Below are 18529 nucleotides of genomic sequence, written 5' to 3'. Positions count from 1 at the left end.
ACTGATGATTTTGTTCTTTACCCACCTCCTTAATAAGCTCAGACTGTCCAGCAGTATAGCAGTATGAGGCGATTAGAGTGGCGATGCCCACGTAGGAGCGCACTAGTTCAGCCAGCAGTCTCAGGATGGTGGAGGTAGGCATTAGAGGCTTGCTTGCCTTTACCTTAGCTGCTTTACCCTCCTCTGAGCTGGTACTCTTCTCTCCCTCCTGCTCTTTCTTTTCCTCACGCATTTCTTCTGGTGTGGATGCTGAGAGCAAAATGAAAACAAAACAGTGGGCTTGTAAGAGTGTGTCATGTGGGATTTAGCAGTTACATTACTTCAAATAACAGTGTAAATGACCAGTGTATCCATGATGAATGCCACCTGTGCACAAAGGAGCACTTGTTTATGCGAATATACATTCGAAAATGTAGCGCTCCAAATTTGTTTTGTGATTTTAGTCATGCTTTTAGTGATTCATATAGGAAAGTTTATTATATTTAAAAAAAGAAGTCAGCGGCCGAATTAAGGGTTCTGCTAAAGCCAAGGAATGGGGGGAAAACTACTGAGCGGTTAATGCCATGCCACCTGGGTGCATGATATGACCATCGCATTGCCACAGCAAGGCAATTGATATTGTAGTTGACAATTTTGAATGATATTTGTTGCAGAGTCAAACAGGATAAACATAACAAATATTTTGCACCCTGATTGTTGGCATTCAGATGTTTACCATGCCATATAGGGCATTACCATTAACAACTCAGACAATCAAACGATGTGATGAGGGTTGACAGTATCCGATATGTGCAGTTACTTTGCACAAATATTCTTGCATACTTTTTTTTTTTTAAACAGAAAAAAAAGAAAAAGAAAAACGCTTTTAGACTTACCTTCTCCTTGTGGTGTGCCAGACTGCGAAGACTCAGCCACACCTCCATCAGCAGAAAACACTTGAGCCTGAGAGGAAGAGACACAATTCTCTTAACTGGGGAGAGGACACGTTTTTTGTTTTAATACAGGAGAAGTGGTCATTGACTCACATTAATATGGAATGCCGACTGGGAGTCAAAGTCGCTGCCCTGCCGGGTGAGTCTGTACTGCTGGTAAACGTCATCTCCAACATCCTGCAATATCTGGCACAGGTCTGGTCCACCAGGCACCGCTGCTGCTCGTTCTTCTGGACGCTCAGCTGTGCCACACACAAAACACGCAATTAACTGAAACGTTCCGAATAATATTTCCAGCCATCAGGATCTTATGAACATGTCTTACGTTCTTCAGGAGCATGGTAGGCGGCCAGAGCATTGAGCATGTCATAGATGACTTCCTTGATAGTTTCGGGGATAGGTGGTAAGGGGGAGAGTTTCAGAGGAGTGGTCTTTACCAGCTGCACAGCATTGGGCCCCTTGATCCGAAGGTTCTCAAACTCATCATCAGAAGCTGTAGAAAAAAGATTGCATTTCTTTTCAAATAAATCTATCAATACAATTTACAGATTCATTCTTTATTGACCTCTGCAAAATGAAGTTTGTTTTCACAGTCTGTATACATAAATAAAACATTAAAAAAGGGCATAACAACAACACCAGTGTATTACATTGTAAAGTACTATTAATGTTAACTATTTCAAGTCATCACAACTACTTAGAAAATAGAAAAGCTTGCACACTCACCTGTGCCAGCTCCCCGGGGTGCAGGCAGAGCAATGCGGACACAGTTGCTGGCGGTTTCAGTGAAGCATTCAGGGTTACGGCAGGCAGCAGGGCCCAGGACGCGAAGAATATAATTGATTTCTCTGGACCCAAGGCTGCCCGACACCACTCCTGAGGTGGTACTACCCGCTCCGCTGGTTACGGCAGACCTCACCACCTATGACAAAAGATTGAGGAATGTGTTAATGGTATCAAAATCCTTATTATATATTCTTGTATTATACTAGTATTCAAAAATATTATCCAAACAGTATAAGAATAGACTAACCTTCTCCATGGTGTGCCGCAGCGTGGCCGGATCTTCTATGATGTGTCTGAACAGCAGTGTAACAAGCGGGGTAAAGCCATTGAAGCCGGAAATCTGAGTCAGCCCCAAAATCATCCGTGTGCTCTTCAGCTCAGCAAACATCATAGCATAGTGGTGATTGCGTGTAAGACGCAAACACAGACGCAGTGTGGCGTGGAGTGTGTCTGGGTCAACAGGAACACTAATCATACTGACACAGGCACGAATAAGAACGGTGGTCATGTCCTCAGTCAGGCCTTGTACAACAATATCAGCACCCTGAGAGTTATCAGACTCCAGGGAAGCTGAGGGGGCAGGTGTGATCTCCTTCAGCTGGTTGGAATCATCCTTAGGAACACTCATCTCCACTGCTGCTCCGGAGTCCAGGTCAGTCTGGGTTTCCTCTGCTTTGCTCTTGTCTCCCTCTTCTCTCTCTGAGTCAGTAATGCTACCAGTCTTGGCAGGCTTAGGCATGCGAGGCACTCTCTGGACAGTCAACATCACTGGCCTCCTGTTACCAGTCTCTTCGTTTACCTGCCAAACGGAAAGGTTTTGAATCAAACAAATAAAACCCAGCAAACTCAAACATAGCCAAATATAAAAGTTCATATGGTCTCTAACAGTGGATAACGTGTTTGTGTATACCTGCACCATGGTGTTAAACTGCACAGTGTATCTCCGGCGTCCAGCTGTGAAGCGGACACTGCTCTCCCCTGCCCTCCACGCTGAGTCAATAGTACTGTTGTTTGATGCACTGTAACTGCACCAACGGCCTGAGCGGTCATCAAACCAGCGCCAGTTATTCCCATTTGGTTGCAGATACTAAAAAAGAGTTGAGAATTATACAAAAGATGCACCCAATATACAATAAAGACCTTACAATGTAAGGTCCAATCCAGACATGCTAATTCAATGACTTGACACAAACGCAACAAACATTTTAAAAGAAAGTATTTCTCTTCTAAAAGGGTAATGACCCCTTGAACAAGTGCCACAGTCTAACATAGCATAGTGCTGAAACAAATGTTTCAATGGAAAAATGAACCGTCACCGTAAAATCTAAATTCAAATAGAATCGTAGATTTTAAGAATTACTACATTAATTACTACCTATGACGGGGCGGCCTGCAAAAGTCTGTTTAGTACAGCCTCATTTTCATGTGTCCTATCCAAGTGAGCGAGTGATGGAGCCCACTGTTTGACACGACTGGGGCGGATGATCTAGTGTGCGTCTGCTTTGATGTAGGCAACACACCCAACTTGTCATGAAACACACCCCATCTCATTCACCATGCTTTGGAAGTGTGACAATTTTTTAATATTTATTTTTAATCACATCATCACTATTCATATCTATACAACCAATGTATTTATGATTACATTCACTCATTGTTGTACTCTGAGCTTGAGTAGATCAAGTACTGGCATCAAAAATACAAGTATAATCTTTATGCAGAATGGCCCATTTCAAATAATATATTTAATTGGATTAGAATTATTAATGCTTCTTATTTACTCTCAACTTTTACTCTTTCCATTCATGAACTCAGTGCATGTCGTCTTTGCCTGTGCTTGTAACTTTGCATACCTACTTCATTTTATAACGTTGCAATTGTAATCTCTACTTGTGGTTCGGTTTAATAAAGCTGACTTGTACCTTGTTCATTTGTTCCCTGCGCTTTGAAGATACTGCCATCTTCTCATAGAAGTCAATGATCAACAGTACTGGTGTGATCCATCTGCAGAAAGAAGAAGTCATTTTTTATGATTAAATACAAATTCACAACAAATAAATTAATTAGGGTGAAGAGATGGTGTAACATTTGCAAGTAAAGATAAGTAATAATAAGGGCTGTGGAAAACTCACTTAGGTGTCTGTATGTCTTTCTGTTCTTTAGCAGCTTGCAGACAGGGCTGCACAACCTCAAGCAGCTTGATGAGCAAATCAAGAATCCCACTGTTCTCCACTACTCTGGCACCCAACAGCTTCAGTTCCTACCAAAACAGAGACAGACACATGATCGTTTGGGATAAGTATAGATGGACAACAATGAGAAAAATATTAATTTTTTTACTAACCAAGTGAAGATTTCAAGCTTACAACTGTCATTGAGTGCATTTCTGTTACCTCAAATAGCAACGTGAGCAGCAGAATTCGTGTTGCAAGCTTGGAGGCTTGGGGAAGTGTGGCCATCTGTCTGGTCCACTCAGACACAGTCTTTGTGTCGCTAGTAGTCAGGGGCTCAGCCGCCTTGATGAGTATGTCTGCTGCCTCCCACACCTACACAGGACATGAACACAATCAGGCTGAAACAAGAACGCTTCTATTGCAAACACAAGTTTCCTTCACTTGTAATACATTACAAAAACATACATAATGGCTTACAAAGCTTCATTTGCACTCAAGATATGTTAGGTACTTATGAAAAGCATTTACTCTGAAACACCTAACAATTAAATTACAAAAGACAACATGTAAATCTGCATCTGTCAGATGTCACTTAACTTAAAGAACCAACTCATCTTCCACATCACCCTAAATCATTTGATCAGAAGTGATCCTAGATCTTGATTGAACCACAACAACGCATGCATTTGGGCTTTAAATATTTGTGGGTAGCCCTACATGTTTGAGCCCTCTGCAGTCTAAGTGTTTTGACTGAAAAGGTTTGAACTTTAAATAGTATGTTCGGCTGATATTCTGAGATCCAATTCAAATCCAGTTAACCCGGCACTAACTTTCTATTTATATTGTGATGTTTTAAGAATGGCTTTTCTTGAGCAACACACCTATTCATATTCCAGCTTGTAATAGGCAGTACTGTGCACTTGATACTGAAAGATGAAATGGTTTCCATTTAATTGCTAAAATTAGTTTATTTTACCAATGACTAGGGATTTCTTCTATTCCCATTTAACTATTGTTTATTTAAGGAGTCCGTGTCTGGTTCTGTCCTTTTCGATTGCCAGTCTAGTTGAACCATTGTACAGCATATTTATTCTCCATGTAAAAACATAACCCTTCATCCTAAATAACATCTATTTGTAAAAAGGACTTTCTACAACCTATAAGCATGACAGACTACTCCAAAATATAGAGTAGTCCTGTCAGCCATCTGAAGAACAAATCATGCTTTTATGGCAGGCAATCCCAAACTTCTGAACGCCAGTGTACATGCATTGTGGGCTCTTGTGAGCAAACTGCAATGTAAACCTGCATTTATCCACTGACCTGGTCGACAACCTGGCCGAGGATGAGCTCTCTGTACTCGGGGCCACTCCTCTTAATGGCTGTCATCAAAAGGTCACATAGTCGGTAAACTGTGTCAGGCAGCTCATCAAGAAGGTGGAAGCAGCCAGGCAGCATGGAGTCAGTGAAAGTATGCAGCTCCTTGGGGTCCAGTGGCTCAGCCTCCATGAAGCGCTCCAAGCAACGGGCCTCCTCTTCCTCTGCCCGCTCCCTGGCTCTCCTGTCCTCTTCCTCACGCCGACGTGCTGCTTCCTGATGCAGACACAGAAACACTCTCAACTGCTGCTCAGATACTCTTTTAGAAAGAGACAGTTCAGAATTATATGTTTTTTTTCTATGTTATTTGAGCAGTGAGGGTGACCCACCTCAGGAGAATCAGATCGCTGCTCCATGCTGACTTCTTGCCCAAGTGACATGGCAATGGCTCTCATCATCTGGTCCTCTTCAGACATAGTCAGGTCCTGGATCAAACAAGGGGTACAATTTCAGGTGCCTATATTTCACTTAGTCTTTTCAGACCAAACGCAGATAAATCACAAATAAATTGCTTGTCAATTTAGAGAGATCTACCTAGAACGGCAAAACACCAAAGTAATTTCAATTTCAGCAAATTTGGGACGCTGATAAAAACGAGCAATCTAATGAAATGACTCCTGCTTAATAAATACATTATCTTTATCATTTCATAATCTCGTTCATACCGTCACACAACGGGGATATGGATTAATTTGTTTCTGATCTTGCAAAAGAGTGTCCTCTGACAAACTACGAGTAGCTTACAGAAGAGGGGTAAACATACCATGCATTTCCAAGTGCATTAGGTAATGTTCTGATACTCAAATTATTTGAGTCAGAAATGACAAGTAGTAGTTGTGAAGGATATACTATAAAACCCTTACTATACAGAAAAGTGATAGCATATCAATTAGGCCTATTATAAACATTACCAGCCATGGAAGCATATGAGATCACTGTTTTTTCTTCAGAAACCTGAACACTGTATTTTCACTTAGTTTTCTTCTGCCTTGGATCAAACAAGGGGTACAATTTGTAAAAAAAAAAAAAAATGTATGAAAGTTTAAAAAAAGAGAAAAAGAGTGAGTGCGTGTTCCTGCCAAGGAAGACTTACTCTTACTGCTCCACCAAGAAGTGGAGGAGGGTGAGTTAGAAGGTACTCCGTGGCCTGCTCCATGGTGCTGGTGTTCAGGAGGGCCTCCATGGCATGTTCTCTTGAGAAACCCATATCCATCAGCTAAAATGCCAAACAAAAAAGGTGAAGAAGTATATTTTACAAGATTCAACAGACTGTCAAGAATGAAGACCAAATACAAAGGGATTATGAGGTACAAATTATGACAAATAGTGAGGTCAAGTCAAAGACACTTGCTATCTGCTATCATTATGGAGGACGAGGAGACATTCTTTTTTGGACTAATGAGTGCACTCAACCTTTATAATGTCTCTTAAATAAAAACAATATAACTGCTTCCGTCACAATACTATCCTGATGTTTGGACAAAAAAACAAAATGATAAATCTCAATCCTCTCCAAATTGCCCTTTCCCAGTCTTACTTCTCTAACCAGTCTCTATTTGTTACGACTTTCCTCTCCTCAAAATGTCTCTTAATCTCCCTGGTCTCTTATACCTGGTGGAGCTGCTGCTTGCGGACCTGTGTGCGCCTCTCTCGCTCACTCTGCACCTTTCCAGTTATAAAACAAAATGGTGGCCCAGGATTCACTGCATACATAATATGGGGAGGATGATTGGTAAATAAAGCACCTGTGTCTTAGTGTGTTCCTTACAGGGCCATACAGATAGTGCCAATATACAATTGTGTAGTTAACCTGTGCTGATGAGGATACAGGAACAAACTACAGCCTGTATACAGAAAAATGTGTCAAACTGCAAACAATACCACACTTAAGAAAATATAAATGAAAGAAAAAAAAGACAGACAATTTGTCACCAGTTCTTCGACTAAAAAGCCCAGTATTATGACGATTATGGATGCCCCCGAAACCCGGTTCTAAGCAGAAAATTGATAAGGTCCGTAACTTCTAAAGTACCGATAGCAGAACCGTTAACTGTGGAGTGAGATAACCATACAAAAAGATCCAAATTGTGGATACATTTTACTTGAGTAGATGCCAAAAGCAATAAAACCCTTACAAGTAAGACAGGTAATACCAGCATTTTATCAAAACATTTGGCGAACAAGCAGAACATAAATGTAAAGTTTTCAACTGTTGGCGAGCAGCCCCCCATTCTCGCTCACTGCAGGTAACCTTAGCGATGCCATAAAGAGTTTGATAAGAACAGTCTAATAAATGAAAGTTAACCACTAATACTAGAAAGTTAGTAGTTTTGCTGCGACTGTATTTTAAGGTTTTGGAAACTTTTTGTATATTGTTGAGCTGAAGGGTGCAGCCATGACCCAGCCCATCCCCCTTCCTGTAACACCGCTGGTCCCAGCCCAAGTCCCTTCACACAAGCAGCTACAGGGGTGATGACACTGGAGAGGGTGAACGAGTGTCATAGGGATGTTACGCAGTTTATTGTCAAAGGCTTGCACCCCTTCTCAACAGTGGAGTTAAAGGGAATCAGGTAACAACTAATAAGTCTGTCAGAGTATACGAGTTGTTTAATAGGGGAGAAGCTGTATGGTTGAACTTAATTAATCTCTTTGCTGCTAAGAATATTGTTGATTTTATATATTTGTGAATAAATTTACATTTGTTATTGGCATCGAAATACTACAGGCTACAATAGGGAGATATTTAAACAGTTGGCAACAAACAGGTGTTCTAATTAGTGCAGTTTGACAGAACGAGACACACACACAGATTCTCATTTATAATACGTAGTGGGGTCAGCACTGTGGAGGAGAGATAGGGAAATGAGTGTCTCTGTACACTAATACACACAGGAAGGAAGGAAGCCAGTCAAGGAGGCAAGGAAGAAAAGGAGACACTTTTGAGATCAGAGTTACAGTTTTCTGTGAAATTCCACATTTTGACAGGTTCTTTTTCATGAAATACCCAGCTTAGTCAGGGACACACAGCTGCTTCAAATGAGATAATCAGGGCAGCTTTACCAACACATGCACTCACCATGGCAACCAGTGATACACAGAGGCAGTGTGTGGCTCTGTTGCCCACCCCCCTGCACTCTGTCATACACAAACATGCAGGAGCAAACTGAAGGGAGGAAGGAAAGGAAGGAAGGAAGCCAGCAAAGGAGGCAATGACTGAAGGAAGGAAAGAAGAAAGGAAACGACGAAAACCAGGAAAGGAGGCAATGAAGGAAGGAAGGAAGGAAGCCAGGCAAGGAAGGAAGGACCCCCCCACCCTGTGCTTTCTCTGTGTCTCCAACCCCAGACCCTCCCACCCTCTGGCAGGAGCAAACTGACCTCATAAAACACATCTCACACCTGGCAATGTAATATGTAAAAAAAAGAGAAAAGTTCCTTGTAGTAACTTTAATGTTATACTGTTTGTAAACAGTCATAATTAGAAATGGGTATCGTTATTAATACTCTTATCGGTTCTTTGATTATTTGGTGAAAGTAAAAGACTAGAAACTTTCGCAAGAAATTTAGATGGTGTGGCTACTACCAAGGTGTTTTTTTAATATTAACATTACAAACAGTATAACTTTAAAGCAACTACAAGGAACTTTAATTTTGGCTCGACTTTGGCACTTACAGGAACCAGATTTTCTTTAGAAAACCTCATTTTACTGTAGCAGGGTCTGCTAGTCTGCGCCAAGCAGTCTTGGTTTTCCCCTTGCTCCCAGCTGGGACCGGTGGAGCAGTGAGGCAAAGCTCTGCTCCTGGGGAGAGGAGGAGACTGTCCGGTGCTGAGCTCTCCTCCTCTAAACAGTCAAATACGGCAGAAGCCGGATCTAGATCTGTCCATATGATTTTGTGTGGCATTTAAAATAACTTTTTTAGAAATAGCCCATCTCCTCAGTTTACTTAAGGCCATATAGTCATCAGTAGTACATTGAGATCGTTTCACAACCAGTTTAAAGTTCCTCACAGTAACTTTAACAGTGATTAAAAAAAAAAAAAGGATCAACTGCAAAAGGTGCCCGAGTGCAAGACAGCTTTCCCACATACCTGTGTAAGCTGGGCCTGGTTAACCTGGGGCTCACGGCGTGGGGTAGAATTGGTTGAATCATCTGCCGCTCCTCCTGTTGCTGGCACAGCAGGTGCTGTTCCAGTTGCTGTTGGTGCCTCTCCACCTGTTGTAGATGCTCCAGGGGCCCCGCTGGGTGCCAAAGAAACAGTGGAAGCCGGCTCGTCATCCGGGCGCACCGCCCCTTCTCTTTCCTTGGTCAGGCGCTCCTGAATTACAGGCTCCCCTCTCAGTATGTGGCAGAGGATGGCTAGCATTGATTCAGCCATCCTGCCTCCATACACCTTCAGTGGCTTTCTGTTCCACAGACTGCGGATGCAACTGAATGCAGCCTTGATAAAAGGAGAGATAACAATGCACTGTTAAACGCTCTAAAATGTTCTGGGCTGTATTGAAGCAGTGGCTTTCCCCATCACTGAATGAAGGCAAACACACCGTTAGTGCAGTCAAAGGAGTATCTCCAGACAAGCACACTGGGTTTAGTCAAATCTGCTCATTTGTGAAAGACCTCTGCGAGCATAGGTCAGTCGCGCCTACATTAGTTAACCCTTCACTGCTTGTATTTGTAACCTTTTTGAAAATAAGTAGTTATTGTGTGAGAAAATATATGATACGTCCCGATACCAGTAGTGAAAATGCAGCAGTCAATGCCCTATTGCTGTGGTATTTTAAAAGTTGCATATTTTATGGAACTTTTTTGCTTTGTTCTTTTCTTAACATGGTATTAAAATGCAACAAAAGGACAATCATTTTTTCTCAGACAGCAGGGAAGAACCTTATAGTGTCCGATTTCCCTGGAATGTATAATTGACTTCCCCTGTGGAAAAAAGGTAAACTCAAAAGATTTATCTGAAGGCAGCAATTGCCTCACTTGATTTCTATAGCTAAGGGATACTGACTGACCTTCTGGGTGACTATGAGGAACCGAAGGGCACTGAACTGGGGCATGGTGGGTGTGACCCCAGGCATTTTGGCTGGCAAGGAATGGGGTGAGTCAAGCACAGTGCTTGGGTTCACCATCTTCTCCACCAGCATTAACCAAGCATCCAGGAACTCCCCTGTCCCATCTGGTAGATCAGTATGCTCCAGACCCTCAGATACAGGCACCTTTCCACCCATTGATAGGGCCCAGTTAAATGTCCTGCACACAACCAATAAAACTCTGGTTTAACATAGAAATTTAAATATTATGGATTTTAAGAAGCAACATTTTAAGAGGAAATACTGTTTTTGAGCCAATATGTCACTGCCCATGTGGAGACTTACTCAAATAAGGCATCATGACCCCCAGAGCAGAAGAACTTTTGCAGCATAAGGTGGTAGGGGTACTTCCTCTCATCAAACAGCATGGGCGATGTGAAGCCCACTGAGCAGATGAAGAAAGTCAGCCTGCCAGACAAAAAGTAAATGAAAATACTACATATCACCTGTGTGTGCACAGCACATGCAACAGTGGTAGTCTGCTCTTACCTAAAACGAGGGGTGGGTGTGTAGGGTGGGGGCTGCCAACTCAGACCCTTTGTGAGGAGCTTCGTCAGGGCAGAGGCAGTGGCCCGCGCAGCAGGCGTGGGGGTAGTGCCTGTGCTTGTGGCATGGTGGGAGCGGCGTTGGCGCACTGGCGAGCCAACACACAGCTTCACCAGCAGGCCAAAGAGTTCAGCTAGAGCCCTACCTAATCGAGATGAAGCTGGAAAGACACATGAAGGTTAGTTCGAGCCTACAATTTAAGACATTTTGTTTTAGAAAAATATTTTGAAATTATTAACAGATATAAAAACGTGACTGAAATGAGCTCACCAGAAAGTAGTGGTTTTATCTGTTTTATGCGGGTGGCCATAGCTGGGGTAAGTTTGGACTTGGCCTTAGGGTCTGTTGCGGTGGGTTCGTCCGTCTCCATGGGAGCCAAGGTATCCCCATCTAGACCCATGCCTTCCAACAGTCCACCAGTAGTTGAATCCACAGTCACTGCTTCAGTCTCTGCTTGATAAAGGTAGAGGAGATTTAAGTGGTTGGAGGGTCTCCAAGGACATGGTGGTTTTCAGTAAACAAAATTAAATGGTTGAATTACCAGTTCTCCTAGAGCCAGATGATGTGGTTGCTGCAGTGCTGCCAAATGGCTTCTCCTCTTTGGGCACCAGTTTCTGCATGTCGGCCTGGCCAAACTCACATCCTGGAGGCAGACTGTTGGGTAGAAGCGAGAGGTGTTAAAGGATTACAGCTAATGCAACAGTAGAAAAAAAAAGAAAAAAAAGGGCGTAACGGATAAGTAATTCACCTGTTAGGCGTGCATAGGGACAGAAGCACGGTGCTCTCCCATACCAGAGAGCAGTAGAGCTGACTAAGCTTGTTGAGAACACTCAAGCCCAGCTGGGAGCCCCACTGGTTGACTGAGATAGCTCTGATCTCACTCTGTTGCGAAAGGGAACAGAAACATTCAGAGCTCTGTACCATTTTAAAATGAATGATTCTACAGTAAAAACTAGCTGTGATGGTAGTTTTGTGAAAAGAGCCTATAAAATGGATTTCCCTTTTGCATGACATACAGTGTACTTTATTACATATTTTACAGACTGAACAAAAATAAAGCTTCAGTTGAGCTAAATAAAAAAATTAAGTAAAACGGGGTGTCATTTCCATTCATTAAGAAAATGCATCCATATTTACCTGTCCTACTCTGCAAGTATGGACAAACATGAGGATGTAGGCATGCGCTGCAGTAAGAGCATGTAGCAGTGGTGTGGCACGGGCTGACAACGTTGGGTCGGTGACATGGCCCGCGTTAGCCAGTTCTCTGAGAAGCACAGATCCACCAGGCACCTCAATTGGTCGATGAAGTGGCTCTAGAGACGTCAGGATACTGTCTAGTTGGCACAGGCCCTCCTGGAGTACCTTAGGCTCATGAGAGAGAGTCTAACGGGAGAGTTTAAGGAAAAACACTTCTTAAATTAAGTCTTTTGGCTACATCTTGCACAGGATATTGATGTTAATGTCTGTCGTTACTGATAAATAAAAACAAAAAGGTCAGTGATCTTTCTTTTGTGCTCACCAATATAGACTTGCAGACACCAGCCACAGCCTGGCAGGCAGCAGACGTGGGGAAGTCTATGGGCAAATTCGGCAGGCCCAGAATAGAAACCAGAGGTAGTAGACCCTTCTGGTTGACAAACTCCTGACAGTGGTCATCTGTGGTGTTGTTGCTTAGAATGGATTCCACAAACTTCATCTAAAAAGCACATGGGCATTGCAAATTAGTGACAACTGTGAAATTAGTTGAGCAGTGTTCATTAATAACCCGGACTGTGGCGGCCCACCAAAGTCTATTTTTCATCGCCGTCGTTTCATAACGAACCAAAGATAATTTTTGTTTCACAATAGGATAGCAGGCTGATCTCTTCAGGCGCGTACCCAATGCACCGGTGCGCAGCGACTGGCTCTAGTTCAGCTCAGAACGTGACTTACGCCTTATTAGTTGATTTATATTTAGTAAAGCAAAGTAGCATAAATAGTAACCAATAGTCAAATAAATGTAGTGTTAAGCAAGAAGTTAAAAGTACTTCATTTCCCTCAGATTTAGTAGAGTAGTAATACAAAGTTACATAAAAAGGAAATACTCAAGCCAAGTACCTCAACACCATAGACAGTAAAGTACTTGATTAGCCTATAAGTACTTAGTTATATTCCTCCACTGCTAACATATAATTGTTAACAAGAACATTCTTCATAGACCTAGCCGCTTAATTCTGCCAAATCTACTGGGGTAGCATGGTGCTCTGACCCAACTAGAAGGTCCCAGGTCCACCCACCATTGTCTTGTGAAATCATGTGAGAAAACCTGAGTGATCTCTGCTTTATAGCTTGGAATACTTCACAACATGCCCATAACAATACTAAAACTGTCACATAAATCCCACTCACCACATTCAGGATATAATCCATGAGAGGAATGGGTATCCGTTCCTCAGTGCCCACGACCCTGCAAGAATCCAAACATCAGAATGACTACAAACTAAAATATCTGAAATTGACTTGAAGAAAATCAAAGTCTGTAAAGAGTTGTTCTATTCTATTCTATTGTATTATGAACTCAGCGTCATACAGTTCAAGTGGCACTGACTGTCTGTTGCTCTCTGGTTCCCCCTGCTGCTGGCTGAATGTGTGAAGGGCCTCCTCTTCCTCTTCATCCTCACTTGAAGCTTCTTCAGCAGCGTGGCTGGAGCGAGCTGGTGGCACCGCTACAGTGCCGTCTGCTTTCTGGATAGACGGTTTCTGGCAGATGTACTCAGGGGCGCGACCTAGGTTGCAGATCTCCTCCAATAACTGTAACACAAATGTTGCTTGAATTATCCTGCAAAAAAACCATGTGGCAAGACTAGAAAGATTGCTTGTGAATGAAGACACGCTACCTTAATAATGGCAGTAGTAGCATCAGTCTTCAAAGTGGGTTGGTGCCTCATGAGCTCATCCACAGCACTCCCCAAGTTGGATGCAGTGTCACCTGAAGCCAAAGCCAGAACATGTCATCCACTCAAGCAGGTTCCATAAACGAAGATCTGAATATCAACATATACAGTTCAACTTACCCAATGGGTCTGAGCTGCGTCGCCGTCGCATGGCAGGCAGGTAGTCGGGGGACAAAAGCACTTTGAAGAGGCGCTCAAACGGCTGGCACTGAACGAAGGAGTGCAGACCTCTTGCATTCAGGCACAGGGCGCTAAACACATTAGGAAGAGAACCTAGCACCTCACGGGTAGCAGGAACCTGGACAGAGACAATGAAAAACATGCAATAACAGTTAAAAAAAAGTTATCACGTTTTTATGCAGAGAATTTCAATTGATGATCCATATCGGCATATACCAAATCTATTTGTGGTTTGATTATAGCAGCTGGTCTACAAGGCTCCACAATTGTATTTGTTTTGCAACTGTCCCAAAAATAATTTAAACTGCTCTAAAACCACCAAAGAAAATCTAAATGTTATGCTTTTACTTTTTTTTTTTACACAATTCAAATGACACAAGATTTTTTTTTCAATAGATTCAAATAAATACCATCATTAGTATATTTAATGATGCATTATAAGCTGCTAGTGGTATTGTAAACAGGTCATAATTCCCTCTTCCATTTTGTATATTGTTGTGGAATCTTCAAACAACTGGATTTATTCAAGTTTCTCACCAACACTATCATTTACATTCTCCCAATACTCATTTTCAATGAACAAAGCCTGAACCCATCTCAATGTAACCATTGTTGGTTGGCCAATAGCGGTTATCGTTAACTAGCTCTCCTATTCCTATTCCATCCTTTTAGCAATCTCTGAAAGACTAGTAACAACTTCACATTAATTCATTTGTAATGGTGCTGCGACAATGAAACTGATAATATTGAACTGGTGATAACTGTCAGAGACAAAAGGAGGTGTCAGGAAAAAAAGGCAGCACACATGGAAGTGCTGGGAACTCACATCTTTGATGAGAAGGGCATGTAGCATGACATCAGTGAGACCATTATCCTGCAAGGAGGAGAGCAGGGATGGCTCCTGGAACACAAACACCGTCACAACCTCTGTTGCTACAAATCCAAAAGACAGACAACAGCAGGAGGGGAAAAAAGAAAAGGAGATCATGTTATTCATAACATATTTCACATAGCATTAATCAGCAAAAAGATTAATTGCTTTAGATTTAATTAATAAATCAGTTGACAGCCAGTTTAATCTATAGTCAAGTGAGAGCACTTTGCTGAGTCAGAAGAGTGTTTAAAGGACTTTTCTGAAGGGCTACTGTGAACTCACCCAAGAGGAACAGTGAAGGGCCATAATACTCTGCATTACTGATGATGTGCTTGAGTGAGGTAGGCAACGACCCATCCATTACTTGTGTGAAAAAGAGGGTACACGTAGACATTAACAACCAACATTTGTATCGTGAAATCTTGAAGCAACAATTTATTAACACAACCTTGATCTCAAATGTATCCAACAAGTAAGAATTGCCAATGACTCACCGTGGCGGATGCCATCAGAAAAGGCAGGGTCCTGGATTGCTTTCTTCAAGAAATTAAGCATTGACTTTAACAGCGCTGCCCTCTGTGGTATACACTGCATACCTAGAGAGACAGAGTGTCATAGTGACGACGGAGTACAATAGAGACAGGTTTTTTTTCTTCTTTTTTGTTTGCTGTCTACCTGCACGAGGCGTGTTAGCAGCACTGGTCTGTGCTCGGAGGTCCGCTTCAGGTCTGGAACCAGAAGATGTGGATGGTCCAGGGCTGCTTTCCATGGCAACCTCTGACACTGAAAATACATAATGTTGGTAAATCAACACAACAACCAGGTGATTCGTTCTTATTTGGTGATATTGACTAATAGCCAAGAATTTAAAATTACAGCCTTGACTTATGGATTTTAATTAATGAAAGAGAGTGACTTACTCTCCATGTCTGTGTCCATGTCTTCAGACTCAACAGCTGCACTCGGCCTCTGGATCTTTGGCTTGATGACAAAAGGGCACTCTTTCCTTGACAGGTCCACCTCATGCTACACAAGTGATTGAGAGAGTGATGAAGATGAAGAACAAGTTGAGTTCAGAGGTTCAGCAAAACGTTCACTGACTCTGTAGCGGAACGCTGCTTTGTCAGGAATGAGAAATGCAAAATGCATAACCAACCTCTAGCCTGGAGATAAAAATGGTAAGGCCGCTGTGGGACTGAAAGGCAGCCATGTCAAGGTTGGTGATGAGGTCCACGACCCGCACTGCTCGCGTCACAAAGGTGATCTGGTCCTGCTCATCACCTAGAAACTTGATAACCTACAAAGTAAGATAATAAAAAGGCAGACTTAATTAAAAGATTTATTCAAATAAAACATAATTGGTAATGACGTATTGATAGGATCAGGATATACCTTCAGGAGGGCTTCCATCATGCCACAGGACACAAGGGCTTCCCCTCCAGCATCATAGCTAGCCAAGTGGTAGAGGAATGAGAAGAGTGCAGTGGCAAACTGGTGCGGGTAGGGTTCCATCAGAGGATCTAGGAAAAATACATTTAAAAAAGGTTAAAAAACAAGCTTTCATTTCAAATGTCTCACTATCTTGTGAATTACACACTAAACTGCAAGACAAGAAGTTTGGGCTGCATTCTTACCAATCATTGCTTGTATGCAGTTGCGCACCAACACAGGCAAGAAGCCATGGTAGGAGGCAGTGCCGGTGCAGTCGATAATGTTGGAAAGCTTGGGCGTCCTCTCCAGATGGACAATCGAAGTTAAAGTGCGCAAAGACGCTGCTTTGATATCCTGAACAAAATCAAACTCAGCATTTCAGAAAATTGAACATGAAAAGGGTCTTCATGAAACTTCTGCCGTGACACTGTAGAGTACACATTAAGATGATCTAAAAGGAATCTTGGTCTGACAAGGCAGCAAAAGATGTCCAATGGAATTTTACAAATAGAGCTCTACTGCTAATGTATCTTAGGAATTTAGTGTCATGACATGGTGAATAAGCAGAACAAGTTAAATACTTTACCACAAGCTGTTTGTCAGTAATCTGTAATACATCCACCAGCTCTTCTATCAAGCCATTATACAGAATACTGTTGGCTGACTCTTGGAGTGCATTTGAATACACTGCAAAGAAAGAGAAAACATCAGAAGTTAAAACTTGGAATAAAAGCCTTTGTCACTTTATCTTAGGAAGAAAGCTACTACTCACCCAGTATAGAGATAGCATGCAGTCGGGCCTGCACGGCCTGCAACCTCTTCTTGTGATTTGAGAAACCATGGGCCAGTCGAATATGTGTGAACAGCAAGGTCTGCTTGTCTTTAGGGATGTTATACATCACAGTCAATGACTCCATTATCTCAGATGGGCTCTCTGAAATCTAAGAGACACAGAACATGTGTCGGATGAAAAACCCAAAGTCTTATTATTGCTCAACTGTTAATGACAAAATTGTAATCTGACTGTACCTTGTCGAGCTGCTCGATGTGAATATAGTGTAGTGTGTTACTACTTGTCTGCTAGGGAAAAGAAGTTCAGAAAGGTTAGGTCATCAAAACAATATTTTTTAAATAAAAATTGTTTTATTACATAATGATTATATAAATAAATATCTTGGTCTTTACCTTCCTCTCTACTTTTATCTCCGGGCCCGGTTCAGCGTAAAACTCAAAGTGCAGTGTGGTGGCACTTGGTGGGTACTTCTGTTTATATATCATTAGGGGGCAGCAAAGTAAGGGATGATAGTTTACATATAGTGGATAATTAGTCTTGTTTGACAGTCTGTATTCATAAATATAAAACAAATAGTCCCATAGCTGTAGGTAGTTGATAGAGACAAGTATTAAACACTGTGAATTCTTACCGTCATAAGCAGATCCCTGCAGCACTCAGCCAGACCAAAGCCATTCTCCTTTCCTCCCCAGCTCTAAAAGAAGGGAACAAAGAGACAAAATACAGCTTTTTCTCTTGAGGGGCAGCTGGAATCATGGTAATAGGAAAACAATGGCATTCACTAGACCTCAGCCAGGTGTTGCAAACGGGCCAGTAGAGGAGTCCTTTTGTCAGATCCCAGTCTTGTGATGTAGTTGGAGCGCTTACTGAACACATAGAGCAGGTTCAGCACAGACAGGACCACCTGCATGTCACATGATGCTAACAAGGTGGTTAAGTGCTGTAAAGAGGGTGGGAGAGATGGATGAAAAAAAAGTAGTTAATGAGTTGTTTTACTTTTTCCAGAAAAGCAGAGTAGTAGTCCAGAGTGTACCAGGTTCAAGCCTACCTCTATGGAGCTGTAGAGGTGCCTAGAGAAGCTATACTCAATGAGCAGGGCTGTGAAGTTGAGCACTGCCAAAAGTAGGGCTTTGAGCTGTCCATTATCAGGACGGTCACACACCAGCAGCCATGACATATTCTCCACTGTCTGGCCTGCATCACACAGGATGCCATCAAAGCGGTCCAGTAGATCCACCCAGTGGTACAGCTCACACTGTTGAAGATAAATAATCTTCAGTAATCAATGGAGTAAAAAGGTCAAACATCCCAGGGTTTTTATTTTCCTCAAAAAAAACAAACAGGGGACTGCTTTCTGTATACAACAATTATTTGGATTAGATCATGTCTGATGCAAGCATATCACAGATTTCCTAAA

The 18529-nt window shown here is 42.2% G+C and overlaps 1 protein-coding gene across 15 annotated transcripts in view; it reads right to left on the bottom strand.

The window, feature by feature from the left end:
- The window catches only part of huwe1 (HECT, UBA and WWE domain containing E3 ubiquitin protein ligase 1), a 46711-nt gene that overhangs the window by 17418 nt on the left and 10764 nt on the right, over window positions 1–18529 (bottom strand). For 9 of the 15 annotated variants that reach the window (XM_034537475.1, XM_034537489.1, XM_034537482.1 and 6 more), the window contains 41 exons: window positions 18161–18367; window positions 17900–18052; window positions 17744–17806; window positions 17505–17582; window positions 17349–17399; window positions 17092–17260; window positions 16906–17006; window positions 16523–16673; window positions 16281–16408; window positions 16045–16185; window positions 15809–15914; window positions 15564–15671; window positions 15383–15484; window positions 15171–15251; window positions 14841–14947; window positions 13955–14132; window positions 13778–13869; window positions 13471–13691; window positions 13290–13347; window positions 12421–12597; window positions 12039–12284; window positions 11650–11783; window positions 11443–11555; window positions 11172–11354; window positions 10845–11061; window positions 10641–10763; window positions 10278–10515; window positions 9356–9706; window positions 6363–6485; window positions 5599–5694; window positions 5216–5485; window positions 4112–4264; window positions 3851–3978; window positions 3641–3722; window positions 2629–2805; window positions 1966–2517; window positions 1659–1854; window positions 1258–1425; window positions 1026–1174; window positions 876–942; window positions 26–249 (listed from right to left, as the gene is read on the bottom strand). In XM_034537475.1, the coding sequence (XP_034393366.1) occupies window positions 26–249; window positions 876–942; window positions 1026–1174; window positions 1258–1425; window positions 1659–1854; window positions 1966–2517; window positions 2629–2805; window positions 3641–3722; window positions 3851–3978; window positions 4112–4264; window positions 5216–5485; window positions 5599–5694; window positions 6363–6485; window positions 9356–9706; window positions 10278–10515; window positions 10641–10763; window positions 10845–11061; window positions 11172–11354; window positions 11443–11555; window positions 11650–11783; window positions 12039–12284; window positions 12421–12597; window positions 13290–13347; window positions 13471–13691; window positions 13778–13869; window positions 13955–14132; window positions 14841–14947; window positions 15171–15251; window positions 15383–15484; window positions 15564–15671; window positions 15809–15914; window positions 16045–16185; window positions 16281–16408; window positions 16523–16673; window positions 16906–17006; window positions 17092–17260; window positions 17349–17399; window positions 17505–17582; window positions 17744–17806; window positions 17900–18052; window positions 18161–18367 (6462 nt within the window). The remainder of the gene's footprint in view (window positions 1–25; window positions 250–875; window positions 943–1025; window positions 1175–1257; window positions 1426–1658; window positions 1855–1965; window positions 2518–2628; window positions 2806–3640; window positions 3723–3850; window positions 3979–4111; window positions 4265–5215; window positions 5486–5598; window positions 5695–6362; window positions 6486–9355; window positions 9707–10277; window positions 10516–10640; window positions 10764–10844; window positions 11062–11171; window positions 11355–11442; window positions 11556–11649; window positions 11784–12038; window positions 12285–12420; window positions 12598–13289; window positions 13348–13470; window positions 13692–13777; window positions 13870–13954; window positions 14133–14840; window positions 14948–15170; window positions 15252–15382; window positions 15485–15563; window positions 15672–15808; window positions 15915–16044; window positions 16186–16280; window positions 16409–16522; window positions 16674–16905; window positions 17007–17091; window positions 17261–17348; window positions 17400–17504; window positions 17583–17743; window positions 17807–17899; window positions 18053–18160; window positions 18368–18529) is intronic. The other 6 variants (XM_034537480.1, XM_034537483.1, XM_034537484.1 and 3 more) reach the window with 6 other exon arrangements.

Source organism: Cyclopterus lumpus, chromosome 7 (assembly GCF_009769545.1).
Source record: "Cyclopterus lumpus isolate fCycLum1 chromosome 7, fCycLum1.pri, whole genome shotgun sequence".
In the NCBI taxonomy this organism is placed as follows: Eukaryota; Metazoa; Chordata; class Actinopteri; order Perciformes; family Cyclopteridae; genus Cyclopterus; species Cyclopterus lumpus.
Note: the sequence above shows the minus strand (reverse complement) of the source record. Positions and strands in the feature narration are given on the sequence as shown.